The sequence below is a fragment of the Pseudorca crassidens genome, chromosome 12 (assembly GCF_039906515.1).
Source record: "Pseudorca crassidens isolate mPseCra1 chromosome 12, mPseCra1.hap1, whole genome shotgun sequence".
NCBI classification, from domain to species: Eukaryota; Metazoa; Chordata; class Mammalia; order Artiodactyla; family Delphinidae; genus Pseudorca; species Pseudorca crassidens.
Window position 1 is genome coordinate 68126593 of NC_090307.1, and position 26313 is coordinate 68152905.

Consider the following 26313-nt stretch of genomic DNA (forward strand, 5'->3'; position numbering starts at 1 on the left):
TGGGTCTTTGTTGCTGCACGCGGGCTTTCTTTAGTTGCGGCGAGTGGGGGCTATTCTTCATTGCGGTGCGCGGGCTTCTCATTGCGGTGGCTTCTCTTGTTGCGGAGCACGGGCTGTAGGCGTGTGGGCTTCAGTAGTTGTGGCATGTGGGCTCAGTAGTTGTGGCTCACGGGCTCTAGAGCACAGGCTCAGTAGTTGTGGCGCACAGGCTTTGTTGCTCCGTGGCATGTGGGATCTTCCCGGACCAGGGATCGAACCCATGTCTCCTGCATTGGCAGGCGGATTCTTAACCACTGCGCCACCAGGGAAGTCCCTGTATTTTAAAGATTTAATTTTTTTAAAAAATATATTTATTTTTGGCTGCGTTGGGTCCTTGTTTCTGTGCGCAGGCTTTTTCTATTTGCGGCGAGTGGGGGCCACTCCTTGTTGCGGTGCGCGGCCCTCTCATTGCGGTGGCCTCTCTTGTTGTGGAGCACGGGCTCTAGGTGCCCGGGCTTCAGTAGTTGTGGCACGCGGGCTTAGTAGTTGTGGCTCGCAGGCTTTAGAGTGCAGGCTCAGTAGTTGTGGTGCACAGGCCCACTTGCTATGCGGCATGTCGGACCCTCCTGGACCAGGGATCAAACCCATGTCCCCTGCATTGTTGACAGGCAGATTCTTAACCACTGCGCCACCAGGGAAGTCCCTATTTTTTAATTGAAGTGGTAGGGGTGGTGTTTGTGGGAACTTTTTTTCTCATTGGCTCTAAAAGTGCCTTAACATCATATATATCCTTGGCTTAGAGCTTAGAAGTTTGCTGTGTTTGTAGACACACTTAGAAATGTTAAGCGTGATAAATTGGGGAGCCGCAGAAAGCAAGACTTAACCAAGATTAAATTAACTTATGTTTCCACAGCGTTTTCTCATTTGAACCTCATCCTCCAGCACTCCATAATATGGGTCAAACAGACATCTTTTTTGCCTTTTTTTTATAGATGATGAGACTGAGGCACATGTTTTTTTCTAACTTGGGTCACTCAGCTGGTTGCTGTGTCAGCTGAGCTAGACCCAGATGAGGCCTCTGATTTGGTCAGCCCTTTTCGCAGTATTCCAGATTGGTGCTAAGCTCTCTAACAATCTGATTTATCTGTGTTTCAGCCATTGAACAAATTTCTCTAACTTCCCAGAGGAGATGGATTATATGGTCATTATATAAACATCTGATTAATTAAACCTGTACTGTGTCTAAATTCAGTAGAAATGGATACAAGCTTTACTTTGAGGGGTACCAAAAGCTCTCCATCAATGCATATTAATGTATCTATAAGTGATTAATACCATTTTTCATCTATAAAAATCAAAGCTTAATTATAAAGGAACTAGCCCTGTGAACAGTTTTCATCTACATGGCCATGTTTTACATGGAACTCGGCTTTAAAGATAATAAGGTTTCTTCACAATTTTTTGTAAGTTTATAGAAATTGGCAGATTTTATTTTAATACGGTTAATACAGAAGTGAGGAGTGTATTTTTATCTTTAAATTACTTTTTAAAAACTTTAACATACACGTTCAACAACTTGATTAAAAGGTATAAGGTTAAGGGTATTCTTGTCCTCCTCCTTTCTCTTACTGTCCTCTGTATATCTCTCCCTGCCTTCTTTCCATTTAAGTTAGAATATAATCCTCCTGTTAGCCTGCCTCCATTCCAGTGATGGGCACGTACATGTAATTCTCATGCCTGGGAGGGAGGTTTTCGTCTTCCTGGGTGACTGACACTTCTCGTCTTCCTTGGGCTCTGATTGAGCATCCTTCCAAACCCACGGTACACCAGAGCCTCTCCTGCCATCCCGCTGCCCTAACCTGCCTCTCGTGTACTTTTGCTCCACTTCAGCCACACCGCGTTACCGTCCGTGCCTCTTCCGGACCTGGAAGCTGCTTACAGCACCAGCGGCAGTCATGTGAGGTGAGGCTCCAGTGGCGCCTGGCACGTGAGGGCTTGTGGTTTGCAGTGTGTGTGTGAGTGAGAGAGAGAGAGAGAGAAGTGGGAGACGAGGGCACTGGTGGCTGGTGTGGGTCGGGCATGGTATAATTCTGACCTCTTGTTCTCCTTCTAAGCCTGATCTACATCTCTCAGATGAACAATCTGAGGTTCAACCTGTGTAACTAAAGTTGTGTGATCAATCCCATTTATGAAAAAAACGTCAAAATCCCTAGCCAGCTCATTGTACCACAAGTCCCCTTAAGATACTGCTCAGTCATTTAGCCGATTTCAGTGCCCGGATGGGATTGATGTCGTCTGAGCACAGTCCCTTTGTTCAGTTCACTAAATGTCTTCTTCCCACAAAAAACCTGTTCCTTTTTACGTTTTTCCTTATTCACTGCATCTTCCTTGTTCGTTATTCCATCACAGTGAAGTGGATTGACCACATTCTCGTCGTTTTTTACATGTATAGACACAGGTGTGTCCAGAAGTGTCAGGAGGACAGGTTTACTGGGAACGTCATTCAGCTCTTGTCTGGATGTTAAGACGAATGTGCCAACATAGAAGGTGAACCCATCCCATGTCGTTCTTCTCTGTCTCTCTCTCCGTGGTGCTAGGCTAGAGCCTCCATTCCCTGCCTTGGTACCAAAGTCTCGCTTGGTAACAGACTCAGCTGTCAGCAAGCTCCTGCTTTCAGCCTCCGAGTTCCCGGTTCCTGGATTTGATGAGCTGGATGGTGTGACAGCCCCGTGCCCCCGACCACAGAGCAGCCCCCCAGAACAGAAAGAGGTAAATTTAAAGTGCCTGTGGGGTCAGGTGGCGGTAGCACCACAGATGATGTGACAGGTACAGATGGGCCCCTGAGTCTCTTTGCTACCACCTTACCTTCAGCTGAGTACGGGAGGTTAGCAAGACAGTAAAGGATACCTTGAATCTCTTCTTCCTCGTCGCCTTCCAGACCCTTTTCTCTTGATGACACATTTAACAGTGTTTAGAGAACCGAACCACAGAGCGAGAAGCTTCATGCATTCAGAGACGAGTGAACAATGGTGTGCTTCAGTTTTGCAGTATCTGCTGTCTCCAACAGTTGCAAATTTCCATATTGATAATCTCAGTATCTGAACTGCATGTACAGTAACATAAAGGGGGTGGTTGCTGAAAACGCTGTTGTCAGGAGTGGGGGTGGCGGGGGGTGGGAGCTTTGTCATAAACTACTTCCTGAAGTCATCTGTACACTGAGGAAGCAATGCGATGGGTGTCAGGAAAGGGGACTTCATATATTTAGAATGTCTTACAACCTGACCATCTTTCTTCTTAAAAATAGACTGAGCCGGAGAAGAGGCCAAAGAAGGTCTCACAGATTCGCATCCGGAAAACCATTCCTAAGCCAGACCCTAACCTTACCCCCATGGGCCTTCCTCGACCCAAAAGGTGAGCGCCTTCTCTAACGTGCATGTGTGCACTTTTTTGGAAGTTGGCAGAATATAATGACCTTTTGAATGATCATATACTCTGAGCTTTTGTTATACTTCTAGGAATTTATCCAAAAGAATTCATCGGTACTGTGGCCAGAGATTTGTGTGCAGGGATATTTGAACGCGTTCTCGATCACTTTTCCTGAGCTCTCTATGCCGGGTGCTGTCGCTCTGTGTACACAGTCCCAGTTCATCCTCCAAGGGTGCTGGAAGGTAGGCACAGCCGTCGTCCCCAGGTTTAGGTGACGGTGCCAAGGCTCAGTAGCTGAGAAATCTGTGTTAGGCCTGAGTGTCCCTCATGACAGAACAGGTAGTTCCTGTCTCTCACAGGTCTTACCCGACCCCACAGCCCAGGCTCACAACATTCTGTGCACAAAACTGGGAAGGGACCTACACATCATGAAGGAAAGATGTCTTTTTTTTTTTTTTTTTCCCCAAGAAAATGCTAGATCCATGTTATGGTCCATAGTATAGCCTTTAAAAATTTGGATTCTAAAGATTTTTATGACAGAGCTGATTGCTAATTCCTATAAAGTGAAGTGGAAAGAAAAAGATTACTAAATTATATATTGGTTGGGCGTGATTCCAAATTGTGTATTTGACATGATTCCAGTTTGGGGATGATGTATATTACACAGATACTATGAAGATATAAACATTTTTAAAAGATCTCCAGAGTTATGTTTTCTTGTGATGGATTTCACTCCTTAATTTCTCATCAGCAAATGGAAGGAAGCCTGTGTCCCTTGATTAACCCAAGGTAAGTTATTTCACCTTCCTGAGCTTCAAGGACTTACCTGTAGAATGTGAGTAAGAATTCCCAACACTTAAGATTGCTGTACAGTCCAGTTGAGAAAAAAATGTGCACTATATCTATTTTATTGCTTCACACAACACAAATGTGATAGTTAACTGTTACTATGATTTACGTTCCACTTTTCCCACGTGGTTCTTATCTTAACGTGTTGTGTTTTTATACTATAGTTCTTTTATTGATCATCCTACCATGTCTTTTCAAGAGAAATTTTTAAAGTATTTCAGATGTCCTGGGTTGAATAGTACTTTTTACTAGAATGAAATAGGGTTCAGAATCATGGTATTCTCTCTTGAATTTTTGTGTAGATAGAAGTTCTGGAAAACCTTATTAATAAAGATAGGTAGTTGGGAGTGCAAAGAGTTTTAATAGAACAATGACATTCAATCCTTTCAACTTCTGTCAAGTAATATCAAAAAATCACAGAGTGATCTATCATCAAATCATATTTAATGATTTATCACCTAATCTTTTTTGAAAGCAAAGAATCAAACAGTGCTGACTCACTTGGGTTCTGTCACCCAGCCTTTGGAGGCCAGCAGTGGCTCAGTTTATGGGACGTGCACCGAGAGGATCTGACCAGTTTCAGATACCTAAGAATTCTATGTTACTTTCTCACTTAAGGGCACTTTATTTAATCCTATATAATGAAAGGGTTGAAAATACAAGATCTTCAATAAATCTTTACCTAAGACATCTTGGTAAAATGCTTTTATTACCTCAAATACACTTTTGTATAGACACTTTGAAGGTGCCGATTTAGGGCATTAAATTTATGGAAAATTTTTGAAATACAGCTTACTTGGTGAAGGCAGTTTTTATTATTCAAGCCCATTGGCCAAATCATTCTTACTTCCTAACTTTTCTGCCTTCCAATTATAATATAGTCATCCCTCAGTATCCTCGGGGAATTGGTTCCAGGAGACCCCCCGATACCAAAATCCACAGATGCTCAAGTCTCTTACCTAAAATGACCTGGTACAATGAATACAGCCTCCCCTCCATGTCTGCGGGTATGAAACAGTAAATATGTTAATATTTACCTTCAAGAAAATCATACAGACCATTGAAAAATAAATTATGGTACACTTCTTGTAACGTAGATTTCTAAAAGCCATAAGTCAAAATTAAAGTTATGTATAAGAATTTCCCATTTTTTGAATTTGTAATAAAGCAATGTAATTTATAGCTAAAATAATAAATTGTGAAGTGAGTATGTTAGAAAGCATGATATTGCTTCAGTAAATGTGTATACATGCATGAATACTCATTATTAGACTTTTAGGAACAGTTAAGAATCATGTAAAAAATCAGAAATAAATCCATCAATTTATGTAAATCTCATGATTGCTTCAATATTTAATGTAGGAGAAAAGTGTATCACTGCAAACCAATTGGCATGGCAGCTCATACAATTTTTGTTGTTAACAGGAAGTAGAAGTTGTAATATTTTGTAAAATGAATGATTGACTTAAATATTTCCTTATATGATTTGATTAATGTTCTTCTAAGTGATAACAGACTGTGCATGAGAGTTGAGAATAGTTTGAAAAGACATTGTGTACGGTTAAATACATGACCAAGCTATTTTTGGTGTTTGAAGCTCTCTTTTTTTTTTTTTTTTTTTTTTTTGCGGTACACGGGCCTCTCACTGCTGTGGCCTCTCTCCCGCTGCCGGAGCACAGGCTCCGGACGTGCGGGCTCAGCAGCCATGGCTCACAGGCCCAGCCGCTCTGTGGCATGTGGGATCCTCCTGGACCGGGGCACGAACCTGCGTCCCCTGCATCGGCAGGCGGACTCTCAACCACTGCACCACCAGGGAAGCCTGAAGCTCTCTTTCTTAAGTAGGCATTGTTTGATGATAGTCAGGAGGTGAGTGAGGCCAAGTCCCTCTGACAGCCCCATTCCACACCATATCTGAAATTAGGCTGAGTCCCCTCTTGCTAAAGCCGCTCTTCTCTTAGCGGAACCGTGTATAAGGTGGGGAAAGACACGTCCAAAACACGTTTACGGTGATTTCATTAATATCTGAGGAGGACCTAGTGAGATCAGTGATTTTATTCAGATACCAAAGTAGAATTCAGGGTGGATAGGGGCTGTTCTAAAAGAATTTGTGAGGGGACTTCCCTGGTGGTCCAGTGGTTAAGACTCTGCGCTTCCACTGCAGAGGGCATGAGTTTGATCCCTGATTGGGGAACTAAGATCCTGCGTGCCGTGTGGTGTGGCCAAAAAAAAAAAAAAAAGAATTTGTGGGAATGGAGACGTTTACATGAGTGTAAGGACACTTCTCAGGTGTGTCACGTGCAGGAGTTTAAAGATCAGGAGATTGATTACCCTAGAGCTGGGTTTCAGTGTGTCTGTGGAAAGTCTTCTAGTACACTGGTGTGAGGACCCCTGGTCTAGCAAAACCTTAGGGCTTTTACCTTAGTATCATGTTATTAGTCTAGGTCCAGTCAGGAGATGGAAACCACACAGTATTTTAAACAGGGGAAGTTTAAAGTGTTAAAGTATAACAGGAGAGTAACTGTTAAGGTGTACCGGGAATTCTGAAGGGCATCCTAGGGCCAAGGGAGAAGGGGGCCCTCTCCCCAAGATTGGAGTCTGACTTTGTTGGAGAAGGTGTGGTTGCAGCCCATCGGATAGCCAGGTTGCTAATGCCAGAGCTGGGCGAGCAGGAAACAACAACAGTAGCCTTCCAGGGCTTGAGCTGAGGCTGGAGGGCAGGCACCCGGGGTGTCAGGGTGCTGCTGCAGGTGCGTGGTCTGGGGCATGTGGCGTTTGCTCCAGGAGAGTCACAGGAAACAACCCTCAGGATGTTGGGGTCCCACTATGGGCTTCAGTCCCCGAATGCCCCATCTGTGGTGTGGTGGTCACCAGGTTAGTGCTGCAGGGGCATTGGGGAGGGCTCCACGCTCTGGCTATACAGCTGGGGCAACTGTCCCCATCCAGCCCCGCCCCAGACATCCCAGTACACGTGCACCCATGATGGACCATGTGGCAGCAGCAAGAAGAAAAGCTCCTTTGCTCCTCCAGTGTCCTCCAGTGCCTCCTTCTGCCAAAGCTCAGCACCAACTCACTGTGAAGAAGAAATGCATTAGGAGTCCAAGATGCCATTGTCACAGAGCAGGTACTGAGGGTGCATTCTGAGCTGAGAAGCAGTAATTAGATAACTGGTACATTCCAGTAAACGGTAAAAATTTAAACACATTCACTTGACCAAGAACTGTTCTTTTAGGAATAGATATGAATAAATGGAAAGGAATGTATTTAACACAGTTATAGAAATAAAGAAGCAAGAATAGCCTGGAAAATTCAGAAAAGGAGTGAAATAAGAGTACTAGTCTTAAGAGATCTTAAAATATATTGTCGTCTCAGTAATTAAGACAGTATGATGCCAGAGCATAAATATACAAATTGGTAAAGCAAAGTCCATAATTAGATACAAATACATAGAGAAATTTAGTATGTGACAAAGGTGTCCCCTCCAATCAGTGGTGAGAAGATGGACTATTCAGTAAAATGCTACTGGGACAGCTGGATGGCCATTCTAGGAGTAATAAAGCTGGGGGACTTCCCTGGTGGTCCAGTGGGTAAGACTGTGCGCTTCCACTGCAGGTGACACAGGTTTGATCCCTGGTCCAGGAACTAGATCCTGCATGCCGCAACTAAGAGTCCATATGCCCCAACTAAGACCTGGCGCGACCAAAATTAATAAATAAATAAATATTAAAAAGAAGAAGAAAGCTGGATCTCTACCTTAGACCTTTCATCAGAATATCTTCCAAATAAAATCAGACTTAAATGTAAACAAATGAAGCCGTAAGAATAATTGAAGAAACTGTAGGAAATGGTTAAGTATAACACAAAATTCAGAGCCATAAAGTAAAAACCTGAAAAATATGTCATAAAAATCTATCACTTCTGCTGGGAAAAAAAGAAACCAACTATAAACAAAGTCAAAACACAAACTCTTAATTAACTAGATAGGAAGAATCCTCTCACAGTGTATACATATATCAGGTCATCACAATGTACACTTGAAATGTCTTACAGTTCTGTGTGTCAGTTACACCTCAGTAAAGCAGCATCTAAATGAAAAATTTTAAACAGCTTTATTGAGAAATAGTTCACATACTGTGTAATTCCGTGTGTTTTAGTATACTGGCAAAAAACGATACTAATCCCATACAGGATCAATAAAAAGAATTTCATACCTAACTTCAGAAAGAAGTTAAGTATGAAAACTTCAGACTTCCAAAGACAAAGAGATAACCTTAAAAGAAGCCAGGGAACCTTATAAATGTATACATCAAAATCTTCAAAATAATAGCAAATGGAATCCAGCAACGTATTAAAAAATGATTATACATGTGACCAAGTGGGATTTATGCCAGGAATGCAAGGTTAGTTGAACACAGGAAATTAATCAGTGGAGTATACCACATTAATAGAATAAAGGGGGGAAAGCACATGATTATCTCATTAGATGCAGAAAAGGCATTGGACAAAATCCAACACACTTTCATGATAAAAACACTCCATGAACTTCAGAATAAATAAGAGGGACTTCCCTGGTGGTCCAGTGGCTAAGACTCCGAGCTCCCAATGCAGGGGGCCTGGGTTCGATCCCTGGTCAGGGAACTAGATCCCACATGCTGTAACTAAGAGTTCGCATGCCCCAGCGAGGATCCCACACATAGCAGCGAAGATCCCACGTGCCGCAACTAAGACCTGGTGCAGCCAAATTAATATTTTTTAAAAAAGGAGAGAGAGAGAGAAGTAAGAACTTCCTCAAATGAATAAAGGGCATCTACCGGAAAACCCGAAGCAGAAATCCTACTTAATTGTAAAAGACTGAAAGATGTCCCCTAAGATCAGAAACAAGACAAGGATATTCAGTCTAGCCATTTCTATTTAACATTCTGCTAGAGGTTCTAGACAGGGCAATTAAGCAAGAAAATGAGATAGCACTCAGAAAGGAAGTAAAACTATCTTTTCAGTATCTTGTATATAGAAAACCCTAAAGAATCCACTATTAGAGCTAGTGAATGAATTCAGCAAGTTTGTAGGATATAAGATCAAGATACAAGAAAAAGAAAAATAATTGTATTTCTGTACATTAGCAATGAGCAATCTGAAAATGAAATTAAGAAAACAGTTCCATTTACTGTAGCATCAAAAAAAAAAAACCTAGGGATGAATTTAACAAACGAAGTGTAAGGCTTGTTCAGTAAACACTACAAACTACCAACTACTGTTGAAAGAAATTAAAGATCTGAATAAATGGAAAGACATCCATTCATAGATTGGGCTACTTAATGCTGTCAAGAAGTTAGTACTACCCAAGGCAACCTACAGCTACTGCAATCGTATTATAAAATGTCGACTACCTTTTTTTGCAGAAATTGACAAGCTGATCCTAAAAATCCTGAAAATACAAGTGGCCCAGAATAGGCAAAACAACCTTGAAAAAGAGGAACAAAGTGGAAGACTCACACTAACCCATTTCAAAACTTACTACATGCACAGTTAAAAATAATTGAGGGCTTCCCTGGTGGCGCAGCAGCTGAGAGTCCGCCTGCCGATTCAGGGGACACGGGTTCGTGCCCCGGTCCGGGAAGATCCTACATGCCACGGAGCGGCTAGGCCCGTGAGCCATTGCCGCTGAGCCTGCGCATCCGGAGCCTGTGCTCCGCAGCGGGAGAGGCCACAACAGTGAGAGGTCTGCGTACCGCAAAAACTAAAATATAAATAATAATAGAAATTGTTTTGTATATTTTACCACAGTAAAAAAAAAAAAAAAAACACAAACTTAGTACAAAGCTTCAGTAATCAAAACAGTGTGGTGATGTGTAAGGATTGACATAAAACCAATGGAGGGGACTTCCCTGGTGGCGCAGTGGTTAAGAATCTGCCTACCAATGCAGGGGACACAGGTTCGAGCCCTGGTCCAGGAAGATCCCCCATGCCGCTGAGCAACTAAGCCCATGCACCACAACTACTAAGCCTTCACTCTAGAGCCCGAGAGCCACAACTGCTGAGCCCGCGTGCCACAACTACTGAAGCCCGCGTGCCTAGAGCCCATGCTCCACAACAAGAGAGGCCCACGCACTGCAACGAAGCCTGCGCGCAGCAACGAATACCCAACGCAGCCAAAAATAAACGAAATAAAATAAATTTATTTTTAAAAAATGGAATAGGGAATTCCCTGACGCTCCAGTGGTTAGGGTCTCCATGCTTTCACTGCCGAGGGCCCGGGTTCAATCCCTGTTTGGGAAACTAAGATCCCATAAGCCAAGCCATGTGGTGTAGCCAAAAAAATAAAAAGTAAACCAATGGAATGGAAGCGTTTGGTGGTTTCTTATAAAACTAATCATACTCATACCATACGATCCAGCAATCATTCTTGGTATTAACCAAATGAGTTGAAAACTTATATTCATATAAAAACCTGCACAGAAATATTTACAGCAGGTTAATTCATAATTGCTAGAATTTGCAAGCAACCAAGATGTCCTTCAGTAGGTGAATGGATACTAAATCATGGTACATCCAGACAATGGAATATTATTCAATGCTAAAAAGAAGTGAGCTCTTAAGCCATGAAGAGGACATGGAGAAACCTTACTGAAATACTACCAAGTGAAAAGCCAGTCTGAATAAGCTACATACTGTATGATTCCAGCTATGTGACATTCTGGAAAAAGGCAAAACTATGGACACTGTCAATGAATCAATAGTTGCCATGGAATAGGGAGGAGGGAAGGAGGAATAGGCGAGTACAGTAATTTTTAGGGCAGTGAAAATGATTCTGAATGATACTGTAATAGTAGATACATGTCATCATACATTTCTCCAAACCCACAGAATGTGCAACACTAAGAGTGAACCCTAATGTAAACCATCGACTGTGGGTGATTATGATGTGTCATTGCAGGTTCATCAGTTGTGACAAATGTTCCACTCTGGTGCAGGCTGTTGATAATAGGGGTTGCTGTGCTTAGTAGGGGAGTTGCAGGGGCTTCCAGGCAGGGTATTTATGAGAACTCTGTCCACTCAGTTTTGCTATGAACAAAAACTGCTCTAAATAAGTCTTTTTTGTTTTGTTTTGTTTTTTTATGATAACAGATAACCCACAGAATCAGAAAAAGTGTTTGCAAGTCATATATCTGATAGGGCTCTAGTATGAACAATATATAAAGACTTCTTACAACTCAACAACAAAGTGACAGCAATGCAATTTTTTAAAGTAGGCAAAGATTCTGAACAGGCATTTCTCCAAAGAAGATGCAGACGAATGGCCAAAAAATTTTGCTCAGCATCATTAGTCATTAGGGAACTGCAAATCAAAACCACAAGATGGCTCTCACCACTAGGATGGCAGTAATTTTTTTACAAATAAAAACAACAAAATAAGTGTTTGCATTGAGGATGGGTAGAAATTGGAACCTTCATACATTGCTTGTGGGAATCTAAAATAGTGTAGCCACTGTGGGAAATAGTTTGGCAGTTCCTCAGAATGTTAGAGTTACTATATCACTACTTCTAGGTATATGTCCAAGGGGAATTGAAAACATGTTCACACAGAATCTTGTACATGAATGTTCATAGCAATATTCTTCATAACAGCTAAAAAGTAAAAACAATCCAAATGTCCATCAGTTGATGAATAGATTAAGAAAAGGTGGTCTATCCATAGAATGTTAAAATGAAGTACTGAGACATGCTACACCATGAATGAACCGTGGAAACAGTGTGCTAAGTGAGAGAAGACCGACTCCAAAGAGCACATACTGTATGATACCATTTGTATGAAGTGTCCAGAATAGGCAGAACCATAGGGGCAGAAAGTAGATACGTGGTTGCCAGGTGCTGGGGTAGGAGAGGGTGGGTGTGACTGCTCGTTGGTCCAGGGTTTCTTCTGTGGGTTGTGAAAATGTTCTGGAATTAGTGGTGATGAATCACATTGTGCCTCTACGGAAATCCACTGAACCGTAACTTTAAAGGGTGAATTTTAGGGCCACCATCACCTGGCTGTGAGGAGAGCCTATAGGTGCTCCAGCACAGGATCGGGGGCGCTGCACCCACTGACCACCAGGCCCCGCCACATCTTTCCAGGAGCCAGATCTGCCACGGCATGAGCACAGCAATGTGCTTTGGGGGTCACAGTGGCATGGTCCTCACAGGAGACCCCTGGGACCAGGGCTTGACCCCCGAGCGAGCCCCTCAGAGCCTCAGTTTTGTCAATACTAGAATAGCACAGCCTTGCTTCAGAATTGTGTCAAGATGCTTCTTTACCAGGGGGAAATCAAGTCGTAAAAACAGATCAAGAGGCGGAGGGAGCAAGGAACCACCAGACAGAAGATGCTCGAGCGTAGACTCTTGCCAGAGCCACTCTGGGCAAAGTGGCATCTGCACAGGAAGTGTCTACTTTTGAGGACATCTACACATCCCACCACCTCCAGTGAGTGAAGCCCCTCTGAGGAAGGCAAAGCTTGTTGAGAGCCTAGGAATCCCAGAAGCTGAACTTGGCGCTTCAGCAGTCACCTCAGCTCAGAAACTGGACATGGGTGCACACTACCCTGATTTGCTCGTCAGAATGACTGTCAGAAGCCTAATCTTTCACTTTCCAACTACCCATCCGACATCCTTAATCTAACGTAGCTATTGCTGTCGTTAAGAAGCAAAGTAACAGTTGTTTGTTGGAAATCCCTGTGAAAAATCGTATCCATGCTATTATTTATGTATTTTTTCCACAAGTATGTTCTTTGCTGAATTGGAATTGAACCAAACTGAACCTCAATTAAGATTTTCAAAAAGCCAGGAAGAAACTAAAGCACAATGCTGAAAAGTTTATTGCTGTGCTGTTCAGTCACTTCTTAACTTATCTGAAAAAGGTTTAAAGCACAGAAACTTTATAATAATTTGCTCTTTTGTAATAAAGGTATTGTGCTGTCTGAAAATAAGTTTCTACTAAGAGTGGTGGCCTGAAGGTTGAAGCTATTATCTTCTACATAGTACCAAAAACTAAGAGTGAACAAACAGATTGAGCACACTCATAAAAATAAATAATAGGGTGGCTTCCCTGGTGGCGCAGTGGTTGAGAGTCCACCTGCCGATGCAGGGGACACGGGTTCGTGCCCCGGTCCGGGAAGATCCCACATGCCGCGGAGCAGCTAGGCCCGTGAGCCATGGCCGCTGAGCCTGCGCGGCCGGAGCCTGTGCTCCGTAACGGGAGAGGCCACGACAGTGAGAGGCCTGTGCACTGCAAAATAAATAAATAAATGAATGAATGAATAAATTGGTGAATTTTATGATATGTGAACCAGGGCTCCTTGAAGACTGGCTACAGGTCTAGGGCAGGAAATGCATGAGTATAGACTGTCTTGTGCCAGAAAGTGATGAGCTCTCAAGAGGCGACTGGGGTCATGTTGGAGAGACACAGGAACCAGTTTGAAGAGACTCTCAACTGCCACAGATGAGACTGTCTGAGCATCAAAAGGAATAATAACTGCAGTAGATTGAAGCACATGAGATATGTTTCAGTCCAATAGTTCATAATGAATGAGTTCACAACTCTGGCTGTATTTGGATGATAATAGGGAAACAATTCATTGTTTTGTAAACTGGTAAATAAAGGGAAAGAACCAAGCATACAACCCACTTTTCCTGTGCAAACGGTACGTCAGGGTTACCAAAGCATGGATGAGCATGAAGTTTTCTTTAGATGGAAGAATTCTCCCAGAAGAATGATAGACTGTCACCGTGTACAATCCTAAAGAACTAATAAATATATTCAATGTTTATCAGTGGCTGGCTGCTAATACACAAAAAGGGTGACAGCTGGGTATCACGTCCCTCGTGATGGACACCTAGAAGTCTATCAGAAAACCCAGAACACCTAAATCTGATCATACCTCTCTATTTAATTACCAGTCCATAGGAAATACCTGTAGTATTTTCCATATGTTTGGGTCAGAGGCGCATGTTAAATGACATCAGTGGGATGTAATCAAGAAAATCTAGACTGGGGAAGCCACAGACTAAATGACCTGATTTCTTACACAAAAATTTACAAAATAAAAAGGCAAAATAGGACACTACTAACATAAATTGGGACAGTATTGATCAGACTTAGAGGTTCCAGGGATTTTGTGTTGTTTGAGAGAAGGGTTTATAAGTTAAATATGCTCATTAAAATTTTTGCCAACCACTAAAAGAACAGAATATGTATAAATTTCAAGCCAGGAGAGGAGAATATGAAAAGAGCAGTCAATTAAGCAGAAGAAACATTGAAAAAGTAGGACGAGAAGAAGCTGTAAACTAAGATAATAGGTACAAATCCAGTTATATCCCTCCAAGTAAGTATAACTGGACCAAATCTCACAAAGTTGAAGATTGATGCCCTGGAAAAGAAGATCCCTTACTCATTGTTCTCATGAGACACATCTAGGACTCGTCTTTTACTCTTGGAAAGTAAAAGAATGGAAAACATAGAGTTGGGAAACCAATCTTTTCTCTCTTACGAGACCATGAAGAATTTATTTTTTTCTCTTTTCAGGTTAAAGAAAAAGGAGTTTAGTTTAGAAGAAATATATACCAACAAGAATTATAAATCTCCTCCTGCAAACAGGTAAGTACCTATGAGCAGGAAATAATAGATTGGGGGGCTTCCGAAATGATCGATGTAAATCTCCAATCCTTGTGCTTTGGAAGGGGTTTTATGTTCCGTTCTTCCAATACCGGCGTCTTGAAAATAACTAGAATTGGTATTTTTAGTTCCCAGCACTTGAATTGGGGTCAGTGGTAGGATGGGAAAGAGATGTGTGTCAGGTTAGGTAGTCTCCTTTTCGTTTGTACTTGGTTTTTAGCAAATATGCCGGCTGTCTTCAGGACCAATAAGCACTGATCTTCAGATATGACTCCAAACCCAAGTACAGAAGGCATTTCACTTGGCTACCTTTGCGTCTAAATCAGTTCAAGTCATTGAACATTTATTAAATTCCTGTAGCGTCCAGGATGTAGCAGGAGAGTTTTATCCTAGAGATAAAACTCTGAGGCATTGATATAAGACTATTCATTACAGCATTGCTAAATAATAGGAAAGGATTGGAAACAACTTAAAATATCCATTAATAGGGTTCTCATTAAATTATAGTCCATCCTTGTAATGGGATACACTGCATAGCCATTTAAAAGAATGAATCAGATACCTGTGTACCCAGCTGGGGCAATCTTAAACGTTATTGATAGGTCAGAGTGGCACAATGCATAGGCCAGTGCATGTAGTTTGCTGCCATTTGAGTAAAGAAGAAACCATAGATGCTGTGGGTCAGCAAACTACAGGCCGGGTCCAACCAGCAACCCGTTTTCTTTCTTTCTTTTTTTCCAGCCCTGTGAGCTAAGAATGGTTTTTATTCTTTTAAAGGGTTGTTTAAAAAACAAAAAAGAATATATAGCAGAGACTTGTGCGCCTCGTTAATTTTAAGATGTTTACTACCTGGCCCTTTACCCAAAAGGGCTGACCTCTGATGATACATGCTTACCTATGCACATCTGTACGTTGAGTGACTTTGGGAGGATACACAAAACACTGTTGCTGCTGTTGCCGGGGTGGGGAGTGGGGGGGGGTTCATCTTACTTTTATTCTTTACCCTCCTGTCCAGTTTAAATTTCTTCACTATGTTGCTTGTACTACATATTCATAGATATATGTGTTTTGTCATCAAAAAATAGCTGCAGACCAGAGGAAAGAGCTGTCAGGAGCAGTTAGCCTTTAGCGCCCACTGACTGGGAGGGTTGGTGGCCCCCAGGGTGAGCATGTTGGTGACTCTGTTTTGTGCTCCACCCTTAGGTGTTTAGAGACCATCTTTGAGGAACCTAAGGAACGGAATGGTACGCTCATCTCAATCAGCCAACAGAAGAGGAAGCGAGTTCTGGAGTTTCAGGATTTCACAGTCCCACGAAAGAGGAGGGCTCGCGGTAAGGTCAAGGTGGCAGGCAGCTTTACCCGGGCCCAGAAGGCGGCGCTGCAGAGTCAAGAGCTGGATGCTCTGTTGATACAGAAACTGATGGAACTGGAGACCTTCTTTGCCAAGGAAGAGGAGGAGCAGGAGCGGTCATCCGGTTGTTGAGAAGCGATTCAGGTGGGGGGGTCTCAACTTTAGACTTTCCCGGCCTCCTTGGAAGAGGTTGCCTAATTTTGCCCTACTGCCCAAACCACTCAAAATGCAGACTATGGATTTTTACCTATTTCAAGGTGCAGCCTTTTTAGGAACTGGTGAAAGAGGGTCCTCTAACTTGTACTGCTGAGTATAGAACCTCAGGAACGCTCCCTTTCTCCTGGAAATGGTCCTGAATGATGTCGGCCTCCTCCCCACACTCTCTGCCATCCACGGAGGAGGACACCACATACCTTCAGTAACACTAGGTTTCCAAGGACTCACAGCATTTGCACGTCCATGTGAAAGTTCCGCGTTGTTTACGGTGGTGCTAGACCAAGGTTATTTAGACATGTGGCCTAGGGAGGGGGACCTGGCGTCCTGTCCCATGTCTCACCGGCTCATTTCAGTAGTTGAGGAAAGATGAGCTGCTGTGTTTTCTAATCCTTTGAGCCCATCTGTCCAGAACCAGGTTGTGTGTGTGTGTGTGTGTGTGTGTGTGTGAGTGAGTGTGAGAGTGTGTGTGTGTATGTGTGTGTGTGTGTGTGTGTGGCTTTTCCCCATCATTTTCTCCCCTCTGTGACTGTGGGTCACTAGTGCCAGAGGAGCCCGTCCAGGCCCCATTCGAAGTAAGTTGCACTTTTTAATGTGGTAGTGTTGATTATTTTCATTTGTTTTATTTCCCTTTTTTTGTTTTAATTATTGCTGCATGTTTGGAGCCTTTAAATGTGATTTTAAAGCAGTTTTTTAAGACATCAAGGAGAAAGACAGTACATGTCTTCAGAACACATGACAGGCATTTGACCTGGTTTGTCGGTGTGTGGTGTGGGGCGGCCGAGAGCCGTTTTCCCGTTGACGTGTTCAGGCAGCCCCTTCCCCGCCTCCAGCTCCTAGTGCGACTCATTTCTCATCTGGGTTCTCATTCTTGCTTAAGTAGTTGTATTTATTTTAATGACGGAAGTAAGAGCAGGTCTCTCCCCCAGTCATTTAAAAAGTTGGAAGCTTGGGTGTGGTCTTAGTGGGTTTCATCTGAAGTGGTGGTCCATGACAGAGGCATCCACGATGGCTCAGGTGGTGATTAAGCCAACCCAGAGCGTTTGCAGCTGCCAGAGCAGCCCGCTCCCTAGTGGGGAGGAGGACAGTCTGGGGTCACGAAGTTCCATGGCCAGCCCTCTTGGAGGGCAGCTCACTGTACTTTGGGCTCCTGCGTCAGACCTACTGTAAGTTTGGTAGAATGCCAGACAAAGGTCTCTGGGTTTCTCCGTTTCTGCCTGCAGCAGTCTGTGGACAGAGGACCAGAAGCGTGCTGTGTGAGGCCACAAGCCCGGAAGTTTCATTCCTTTCCCACTTAAGGCCTATGTGCCCTTGCCTTGCTTCCCCTCCTCCCCTTCCCTTGTGTTTTATCTTTTCTCTCTCTCTCTCTCTCTCTCTCAAAACAAGAGTGCAGAGAATTAACATTCCTTGGCTGGTGAGTGGGATGCTAAGCCCAGCCTCAGGACATTGGTCACCTCTCCCATCCTCCCAGGAGCCACTGCCGTGGAGCAGCGCCAATGGGAACTGTCAAAGCTCCAGAGACATTTTCGAGTCAGTCTGTGAGAGGAGTGAGTGGTGCCGTCCTGGATCATGTCTCCTGGGTCCCTTTGGTTTCCCTGTCTGTCAGGGGATGGGAGGATGGGGTGGGGGTGGGGGTTTCTATGTGCCTTTCCTTTGCAGGTTGACAGTCTGTGCCACACTGGAGCAGAAAAACTGACAGTGCGAGAAAAACGAAGTGCCACGTCTGTCTTGTAGGTCCAATGCCTCAGACAGAGCATTTAGTAAGTGAAATACACACCTGGTGATCCATGGAGGCTTCTAAGGCCACAGCCACGTAGCATTAGAGGGGAGCCTGGCTTCCGCACCAGCTCTGAACAGTGCAAGCCAGATGCTGCCATCGTGCATTCGCTTTGCCCAGACTGTGTAGACACGACCTGTGTTTCCCCTCAGTACCTCTCCCTTCCTGGGACAGGGTCCTTAGACACAAATGCTTCTCTCTGTCTTTTTGCTTAAGGGAGTGAGATGAATTTGTGCCCTTGTACAAACGTTTTTAGGAATCTCCTGCTGCACAGCTTGCAAACTCCCAGCAAATCTACAGAGCCCTGTTTGCCAGCTCCATTGCCAGTGTAGATGGGTCTGCAACGTGGCAAGCGTGGCAGACTGAAGTTGACGTGGGTGCAGCTGTGGCATCACCAACATTACGGAGATACAATTTCAAGTTTGCCCGTTGCAGGAGTGGCACTTGTCAGGGCCAGGAGCAATGATTTGGAACATTGGCGTTTGGAATGGGGGCTTGGGGGAAGTGGAGACCTGGGTTCCTTCCTTGTCCTGGGAACATAGGAAAAAGCTCCGCTGAGGCCAACCCTCTCCTTGTAATTCTTGGCGTGCATCTGGCCAAGGCCCTTCCTCATTCCAAAGTTAAGAAGGGGCCCCCACTGCAAACTTGAAATTGCGTACCTGAAGTTGCCACATCGTGTTCTAGCCGTGCTCAGCCATACCTGTCTTAACATCCATTTTTACCATTGGCCTAGCCAGCTGCAGTGCTGTCTGTGGTCCTCGGAGCCAGCCACCTGCCCATAGCTACAGGAGGTCTGGTTCTGGGGTGGGACTTGGTACAGTTTCTGAGTATGGGGACTTACCACCCAAAGACACTTAGTGTTTTTAATATGGGAAAGAGAGGAGAAATCTCAGGTCCAATCAGGGTTCTGCACGTCAGCTTTTCACTGAAACTTTCAACTATAGTGTTTTCCATCTGTCAGTTTATAGCTATATTTGCCCCCCCACCTTCCCCCTCCTCTTTTCTTTTGGTTTCATTTCTCTATTACTTTAAATGTACCTCATCACCTGTTCAAGCAGATTATGTCCACTTTTTTTTACTGACCTTATTCTAAGAGCTACAGCTGAGGGAGGTACGGTGGAGAGACATACAGCGTTTGCCTTACTCGGAGCCTGAAGAGCTCAGAAACTCATGCTGTGAATCCTGAAACAGCGCTCCTCCAAGAGCTGTGAAAAACATGATGCTTTGTCACAACTTTGCCTGAAAGGGTCTTTTGCGCGAGTGCCAGAGCCAACCTGAGGTAGATTCCAGATCCCACCCTCTGGGCATGATCCTACCCCTGTGGCTGGTTCCCTGTCTGCCAGGCTAAGGGCTGCACAGAGTGCAGGACTGGGGCTGCCGGTCCAAGGCTTGGTGCAGCCTGATGGAATGCAGAGCCAGTGCTCCGTCTCCAGGCTGGGATTTCATCTCATAATCAATGTACATCAAGATCCGCGAAAGACAAACTTTTAGACGGTGGTACTTTTCTCCCATTCCCTGGGGGCAGAGTATGCAGTTGGTGCTTTCTTTAATTCCCTTGTGTTTTGTTTCTGTAAGCTTCCCTCACCCCGGTATCATGGAAAGGACCTCTGAAACACCACATCATGGGTGGCTGTATCCAAAGTCTTTAAGTAGTTGGCCAGAGGTGCGGAGTATCCTTTCCTGGATTCATGCGAGGGAAGGGCTCCTTGCCACGACTGAACTTCCTGTATAAAAAGCTGGCCCGGAAGAAGGCTTGATTTACTGAAATCAAAGTTTAGTACTATTATCTAGCCACAAATTGATCAGCAAAGGCTATTTATTTTTATTGTGAAGTGAGGGCCCCCACATAGCCTGCCATCTAGCACAGCACTCTCTCAGATTGGATGTTTGTTCATTGTGTGTCTCCACGAGCCCCTCTCTGGTGCTGAATCGGATTTTAATTCTTGGCAAGAGGCCTCAGCATCATTTCCTTGGGCTGGTCTAGGCCAGTAAATAGCTGCCTGAAGTGTTTGTATATTATCATGGTCAATAGTTCAGTGAAATTTGTACATTTTTGGTAACATTGGCATACATGATGCCCCTGCAGTTCCTTTTCTGTTTGGTAGTTTGTGACTCTAAAATTCCCACTGTTATGTGTGTTAATTTATGAAAATAAAAAGGAATTTTTTTTGGAAAACCTTTCAAATAACTCTCAAGGCTGTTACTTTATTCTTATGGCTTCATAATAAGTTAAAATTCTACCTGTAATATCATGAGGTTGCTGTTGTTGGTTTTTAATAAAACATTCCAAAGTTATATATATAATCCCAGAAGCATTTTCTCTTCCAAAGTGGTCACCATTTTCTGAGGACGGCGCTGTGCTCAGAACATGTGTAGAGCTCCACCTCTGGGTGGCCTTCCAAGACTGTCGTGGAGCTTTTAAAATTTACTCAGGTGGCAGATCATCTCTTGGGAGGGACTTTAGTATTTGGAAATGCCAAGACTCACTCAAATGAGTCACACCCAATTAAGTTAGGTAGGGATGCCGAGCCAGTATTCTAGGTGTGATTTTTGAATAGTGTTTATTTTCTCGCATGGCTGAGAAATGAAAAAGCAATAATAAATTCAGGTCAATGGGGCTTCCCTGCTGGCGCAGTGGTTAAGAATCCGCCTGCCAATGCAGGGGACACGGGTTCGAGCCCTGGTCCGGGAAGATCACACATGCCGTGGAGCAACTGGGCCCGTGTGCCACACTACTGAACCTGCGCTCTAGAGCCCGTGAGCCACAGCTACTGAAGCCCACATTCCTAGAGGCTGTGCTCCACAACAAGAGAAGCCACCGCAGTGAGAAGCCCGCGCACTGAAACAGAGTAGCCCCTGCTCACCGCAACTAGAGAAAGCCTGTGTTCAGCAACAGACCCAACGCAGCCAAAAATAAATAAGAAAAATTCAGGTCAAAATGTCAAATATTAGCAACATATCTGGAATAAGAGCTTAGCTTGCTAAGGAGGCTACTTGGGAGAGTATAAATATGGTGGAGCACATTCATTTACTTTTTTTTTTTTTTTTTCTTTTTGCGGTACGCGGGCCTCTTACTGTTGTGGCCTCTTCCGTTGCGGAGCACAGGCTCCGGACGCACAGGCTCAGCGGCCATGGCTCACGGGCCCAGCCACTCCGCGGCATGTGGGATCTTCCTGGACCAGGGCACGAACACGTGTCCCCTGCATCGGCAGGTGGACTCTCAACCACTGCGCCACCAGGGAAGCCCCATTCATTTACTTTTTAAAAGGTCTTAAAAAAAATAAAAAGGTCTTGCCTTTTAGCTCATATCCTTCCCAGCTGTACATGAGGTTAGGTTGCGAGTCCTCTGATTCTCAACTCTTTGTTTAACCAGTGGAAACTGGTGAAAGAATGACTGAAAATAAGGCTGTTTAACACCACGCCTACGTGTTCCAGAAAGAAGCGAGATTCCTGAGGATGTTCTTCCTCTGTCCAGAGGGAAAGCAGTGCCCAATGTGCCTTCCTGGCCTTCTTCCAATTCTTGGATTTCTACAGTCAAGACCTCACTCTGTCCTCCTGCCTGGCAGTTGTGTTTCTGCTGCTTAGGTTTCACAATTACCTGGATAAGAATCCTCTCTGCAATTTTTCTTGCTTTAGAAGGAAGAGGCCAGTGATCACCTACGGCCCTGTCATTCCTTTAGCACCCCCATCACAGAATCTTAGCCTTGGTAGGGCCTCCTGAGAGTAAGAGGTTCAAACCGATGGGAGAATCCTCCACCGTGTCCTGCCCTCTTCACATGGTGGAGACCTCATTTCTTCAGTTCCTTCTGTGACTTCTCTTGAGAAGTGTTCCAGAAAACTCCCAATACTTCAAGCAACTTTCAGGGTCACCGGTGAGTCTTTCTAACATCCTTCTCAAACTTAGAGTCTTCTCTCTCCTTGCCGTCAGCTGGTGCTTCTGCTTCCGCGTTTTCCTGAGGTGGAAGCCGTTTGTATAGGACTTCCATGCGGACCCTTTTTGCAGTTCCTTGGCCAGCGCCGGCATGGTCCTCCCTGATATGTTCACCCAGCGCTCTCTGTGCCCGGAGGGCTCTTCTCCCACACGGCCACATGGTTCCCGCAGGCACTGTTCAGATCTCTGCCTTCCCAGATCACTCTTCCTAAAAGTGTATCTCCCCCCACCCCACATCCTCCTTCTGATGCTTTCTTTTTCTTTTTCCTTTTTTTTCAGGCCGCTCCTGCAGCCTGTGGGATCTTAGTTCCCCGACCAGGGGTCAAACCCGTGCGCCCTGCATTGGGAGCATGGAGTCTTAACCAATGGACCATCAGGGAACTCCCCGACGCTTTATTTTTGAGGCTCCTCTCTGGTCCCTCCTGTGACCCCTCAGGCACCTAAAACAGTGCCTGGTATAAATCGTAGGGGCTCAGTAAACACTTGATGGGTGAATGAATGGCCGCCTTCATTAACAGACCCTGTTGCTTGACAGAACGGCCGAGGTCCTCTTCCTCCTGCCGATTCTGAATATTTGAAGACCTCGTAATTCCCCTCCCTTCAATTACTCTTCAAAGGACCAGTCGCAGGTGAACCGGGAGCTTTTCTGGTGCAGCCACACCCACTGCTGACCTCGCGCCGTCTGATTGGCTGTAGCTCACAGGCTGGGCGGGGCCAGTCGAGGAGTTACCACCTCCTGTGAGATCTACCTGGAAGGTAGGTTCACGCGGCCCAACCCGGAGCCTGCATCCCTGCCTCTGGGCACGGGCATGCTGGGATGCTGAGGGTGGAGGCTCATGTGGATAAGAATCGGCTTGAGAATCTTTCTCCCTTTTGCATTTTCATTTCAGATTTTGGGAGAGGGTAAAATGGTCTGGAAGAATACAAACGCGGCGGCAAATAACCCAGGTGCTGCAGCAGCCGATGAGTTTTTCCCCTACTGCTGCCAGCCTAAGTGATCTTTGTAAAATACAACTTCGCACTTGTCAGAACCACTGCCCTAAAATCCTTCTGCGGGTTCCCCTCGCCCCCACATAAGGATAGTAACTCGGCGTTTGTTGAGCTCTGACCAAGTGCCAAGCATTCTGTGTTTATTACCTTCTTGAATCCTCACAACAACTTGATGAGGTAGATGTTTTTAATCCCCACTTTGTAGATGAGGAAACTGAGGCTTAAAGACATTAGGCGGCGCCTGTGTGGTAAGTGTTAGAGCCCAGGTCTATTCCTGCCCCCAGGATCTGCTCTAGCAAACCAGACACCTCCCCCGACACCTGCCTCTCCAGCTCGGCTTCCCACAGGCGCTCCACACTCTGAATTTCCTCTAGTTCCTCAAATCCTCCATGCTGTCTCTTGCCTCGAAGCTTTTGCACAAAAGCTGTACCATCAGCTGCAAATATTCTTTCTCCCACCCCTTCACTTGACTGCCTCCATGTCTTCAGATCTCTGGAGGTTTCCCCCACCTGTTCCTTCTCCCGCTCCCCTCCCTGTCAGGCAGGCTTCTTAGCTGCTCCCTCAGCCCACACCCCCCCACCCTCTGAACTGCCTGCTGTAACTTCTGCACCCCACACCACCCTGTGAGCTTCCGGAGAAGCCCCACCGGCTACATTTATCTGCGTACAGGTCACGCACCACAGTTAGGTCTGCAACACAGCTTTGGAACAACTTTCACAATGTTCTCTAAGAGGCCGGGCGCTGGAGGTGAGGCCCCCCACCCCCGCCCGTGAACCCGCCGCCTTCCTTACAGTCTCCTTTTTCTATCTGCAGCTCCTTATGGGTGTGTTTGTTTCCATCGCTGCTTCTTCCTTTTCTCCCAACTTCTCTCCCTCCCCCTCTCTTTGTCCAATACCTCTCCCTTCTCCTCATTAGACACAATCAAGAACTGATTTATTGTTTTAAAAATTTATAGAACAGAATCCCAAATCAGGCACATATTGCCTTAAAATCGTAGAACTTTATAGCTGGAAAGAGGCCTTAAAGCTTTGATATATAAATAATTTACATACACGCAGACACATATATGTATATATTCTTAAAATTTAAGAGGGTTGGAACACGTCCATGTGTATACATATATATGCATATATATATACACACGTCCACGCTTATATATATACTTAAAATGTAAGGGGTTGTATCTTGATGTCTTTTAATTTGTTTTGTTGTTGTTCACTGTTGAAAAGTGTTGATGACCTTCCCCTGCAGAATTGTGCTAGGGATTTCTATAGGAAGTTTCTGTGCCCACAACCTATGTGGAGCCTCAGATATGAGATGAGGTGCTGAAAGCCATGACCTCCACTCCTCTGGACTGGCTGGGTACTTGCTTGTCCCTTTACCACCTCTGAACTCGTCAGCAAGCCTTCCCTGGCCTTTTCCGCAAAGATTTCCAGTTCTCCAAAGCCCTCTGTGTCTTTCTCCACCAGGACAGTTAACCTGATCCAGGTTCCTCTGATTCAAATCTGAATTCTTGGTAGTAACTGAAGGTCAAAGAGCATAAATCATCCTATGGAGATACTTTTCCCTTTTGGTAAACTATATCCAAACCCTGTCCTTTATGTTTTTTTGTGAGGCTGTGGCCGGCCCCTATCTCTGATGCCAGGACAGAGGCCCCCCAGGGAGGGTGCTCTAGACCACAGTTGAGCCAGCTTTCTCTATGAAGGGTCAGATAGTAAATATTTCAGGCTTTGCAAGCCATATGATCTTTCTTGCAGCTACTCATCTCTGTGGTTGTAGCAGGAAATCAGTTGTAGGTGATATATGAACAAATGAGTGTGGCAGTGTTCCAATAAAACTTTATTTACAAAACAGGCAGTGACACCTAGTTTGCCAACCTTCACTCTGGAGGATAAGCATCTCTACTTGTACTCAGGAAACTCCTCCCCCTAGGATTTTACCAGGGGACTCACCAATCTAATGTGTTTCTAAATGAGAAGACTTAAAGGAAAAATGAGATGAAACAAAATCTGTCAGCACAATGAAATCCATATACTTACCTTGACCAAAGAAGACCATTGTCAACACAGAAGTAGCTGGAAGCCTCTAGTCCAGTGCATGTCAAAGGGCTGCTGGGAGGTAGCCAGGGGAGTCTGGAGCAGAGGGTTCCATCTGACCATGGCAAATTCCCTGGAATCTATCTCAAGCAGCTGCACTGTTTCCTCCTCCTTTTAATACAACTAGGACCTGGTGTGACAGTAGGTGGGCTGGAAAGAAAAGGGTCATGTCCCTCACTGTACATCGAGCCTGGGCTTTAAAAGGATCATTCCAGAAATGGTCTCTGGAAAACAAAAGTAGAAAACTGTTTTTTCAAAACTTGCTTGGCTGCAGTACAAGTCAGAGAGAAAATGGAAAAGTTTTCATGGAACAAACTAATAAAAAAAAGAAAAAGAAAAAAAAAGTAAATCAGTAGTTTTTGGTTTTGGTTTTCCCAGATATTTTCTTTTTCTTGATGTATAATTTACCCACTGGAGAATGCACAGAACTAACATTTATTATTTGATGAGGTCTGACAAATGTACACCCATGTAACCACCACCCAGATATTTCCATTGCCCCAGAAAGTTCCCTCAGGCACCTTCCAGTTAATCACTCCTGCCTTGAGGAAGGCAACTATTCATAATTCTATCCCTCTAATATTATAGTTTTGCCCGCTCTTAAATTTCATAGCACTGCAACCAGACAATGTTACTCTATGGATGTCTGACTTATTTTGCTCAATGTAATGTTTTTGAGATTCATCCTCCTTGTTGCAAGGAGGATGTGAGTTTGTTTGTTGCAAGGAGGATGTGAGTTTGTTCATTTTGTTGCACAGTCACATTCCATTGTATGAACACACCATGATTTGTTCATCCATAGTCTCGCCCGCTGATGGACATTTGTGTTGTTTCCAGTTTGGGCATCTTACGAATACAGCTGCTATGTACATCCTCATGAAAACAAAATCTAATAGAATGAAGTATAACAATGTCATCACAAAAGGCTGGAAGAGAATAAATAGAATTTAAATGTTCTAAGGTGCTTGCATTGGCCAGGAATGAATAAAAGTATAGGCAAACCTCAGAGATATTGGGCATTGGGTTCCAGACCACCGCAATAAAGCTAATATTGCA

General features: G+C 44.4%; 1 protein-coding gene across 10 annotated transcripts in view; it reads left to right on the forward strand.

Moving 5' to 3' along the window:
• Positions 1 to 20428, forward strand: part of PRR14L (proline rich 14 like) — a 57015-nt gene extending 36587 nt beyond the window's left edge. For 6 of the 10 annotated variants that reach the window (XM_067700148.1, XM_067700144.1, XM_067700143.1 and 3 more), the window contains 5 exons: positions 1870 to 1941; positions 2577 to 2748; positions 3284 to 3390; positions 14810 to 14881; positions 16103 to 20428. In XM_067700148.1, coding sequence (XP_067556249.1) covers positions 1870 to 1941; positions 2577 to 2748; positions 3284 to 3390; positions 14810 to 14881; positions 16103 to 16382 — 703 coding nt within the window. In that variant the 3' untranslated portion in view covers positions 16383 to 20428. The other 4 variants (XR_010933210.1, XM_067700145.1, XM_067700147.1 and 1 more) reach the window with 4 other exon arrangements.
• The last annotated feature ends 5885 nt before the right edge of the window (positions 20429 to 26313 follow it).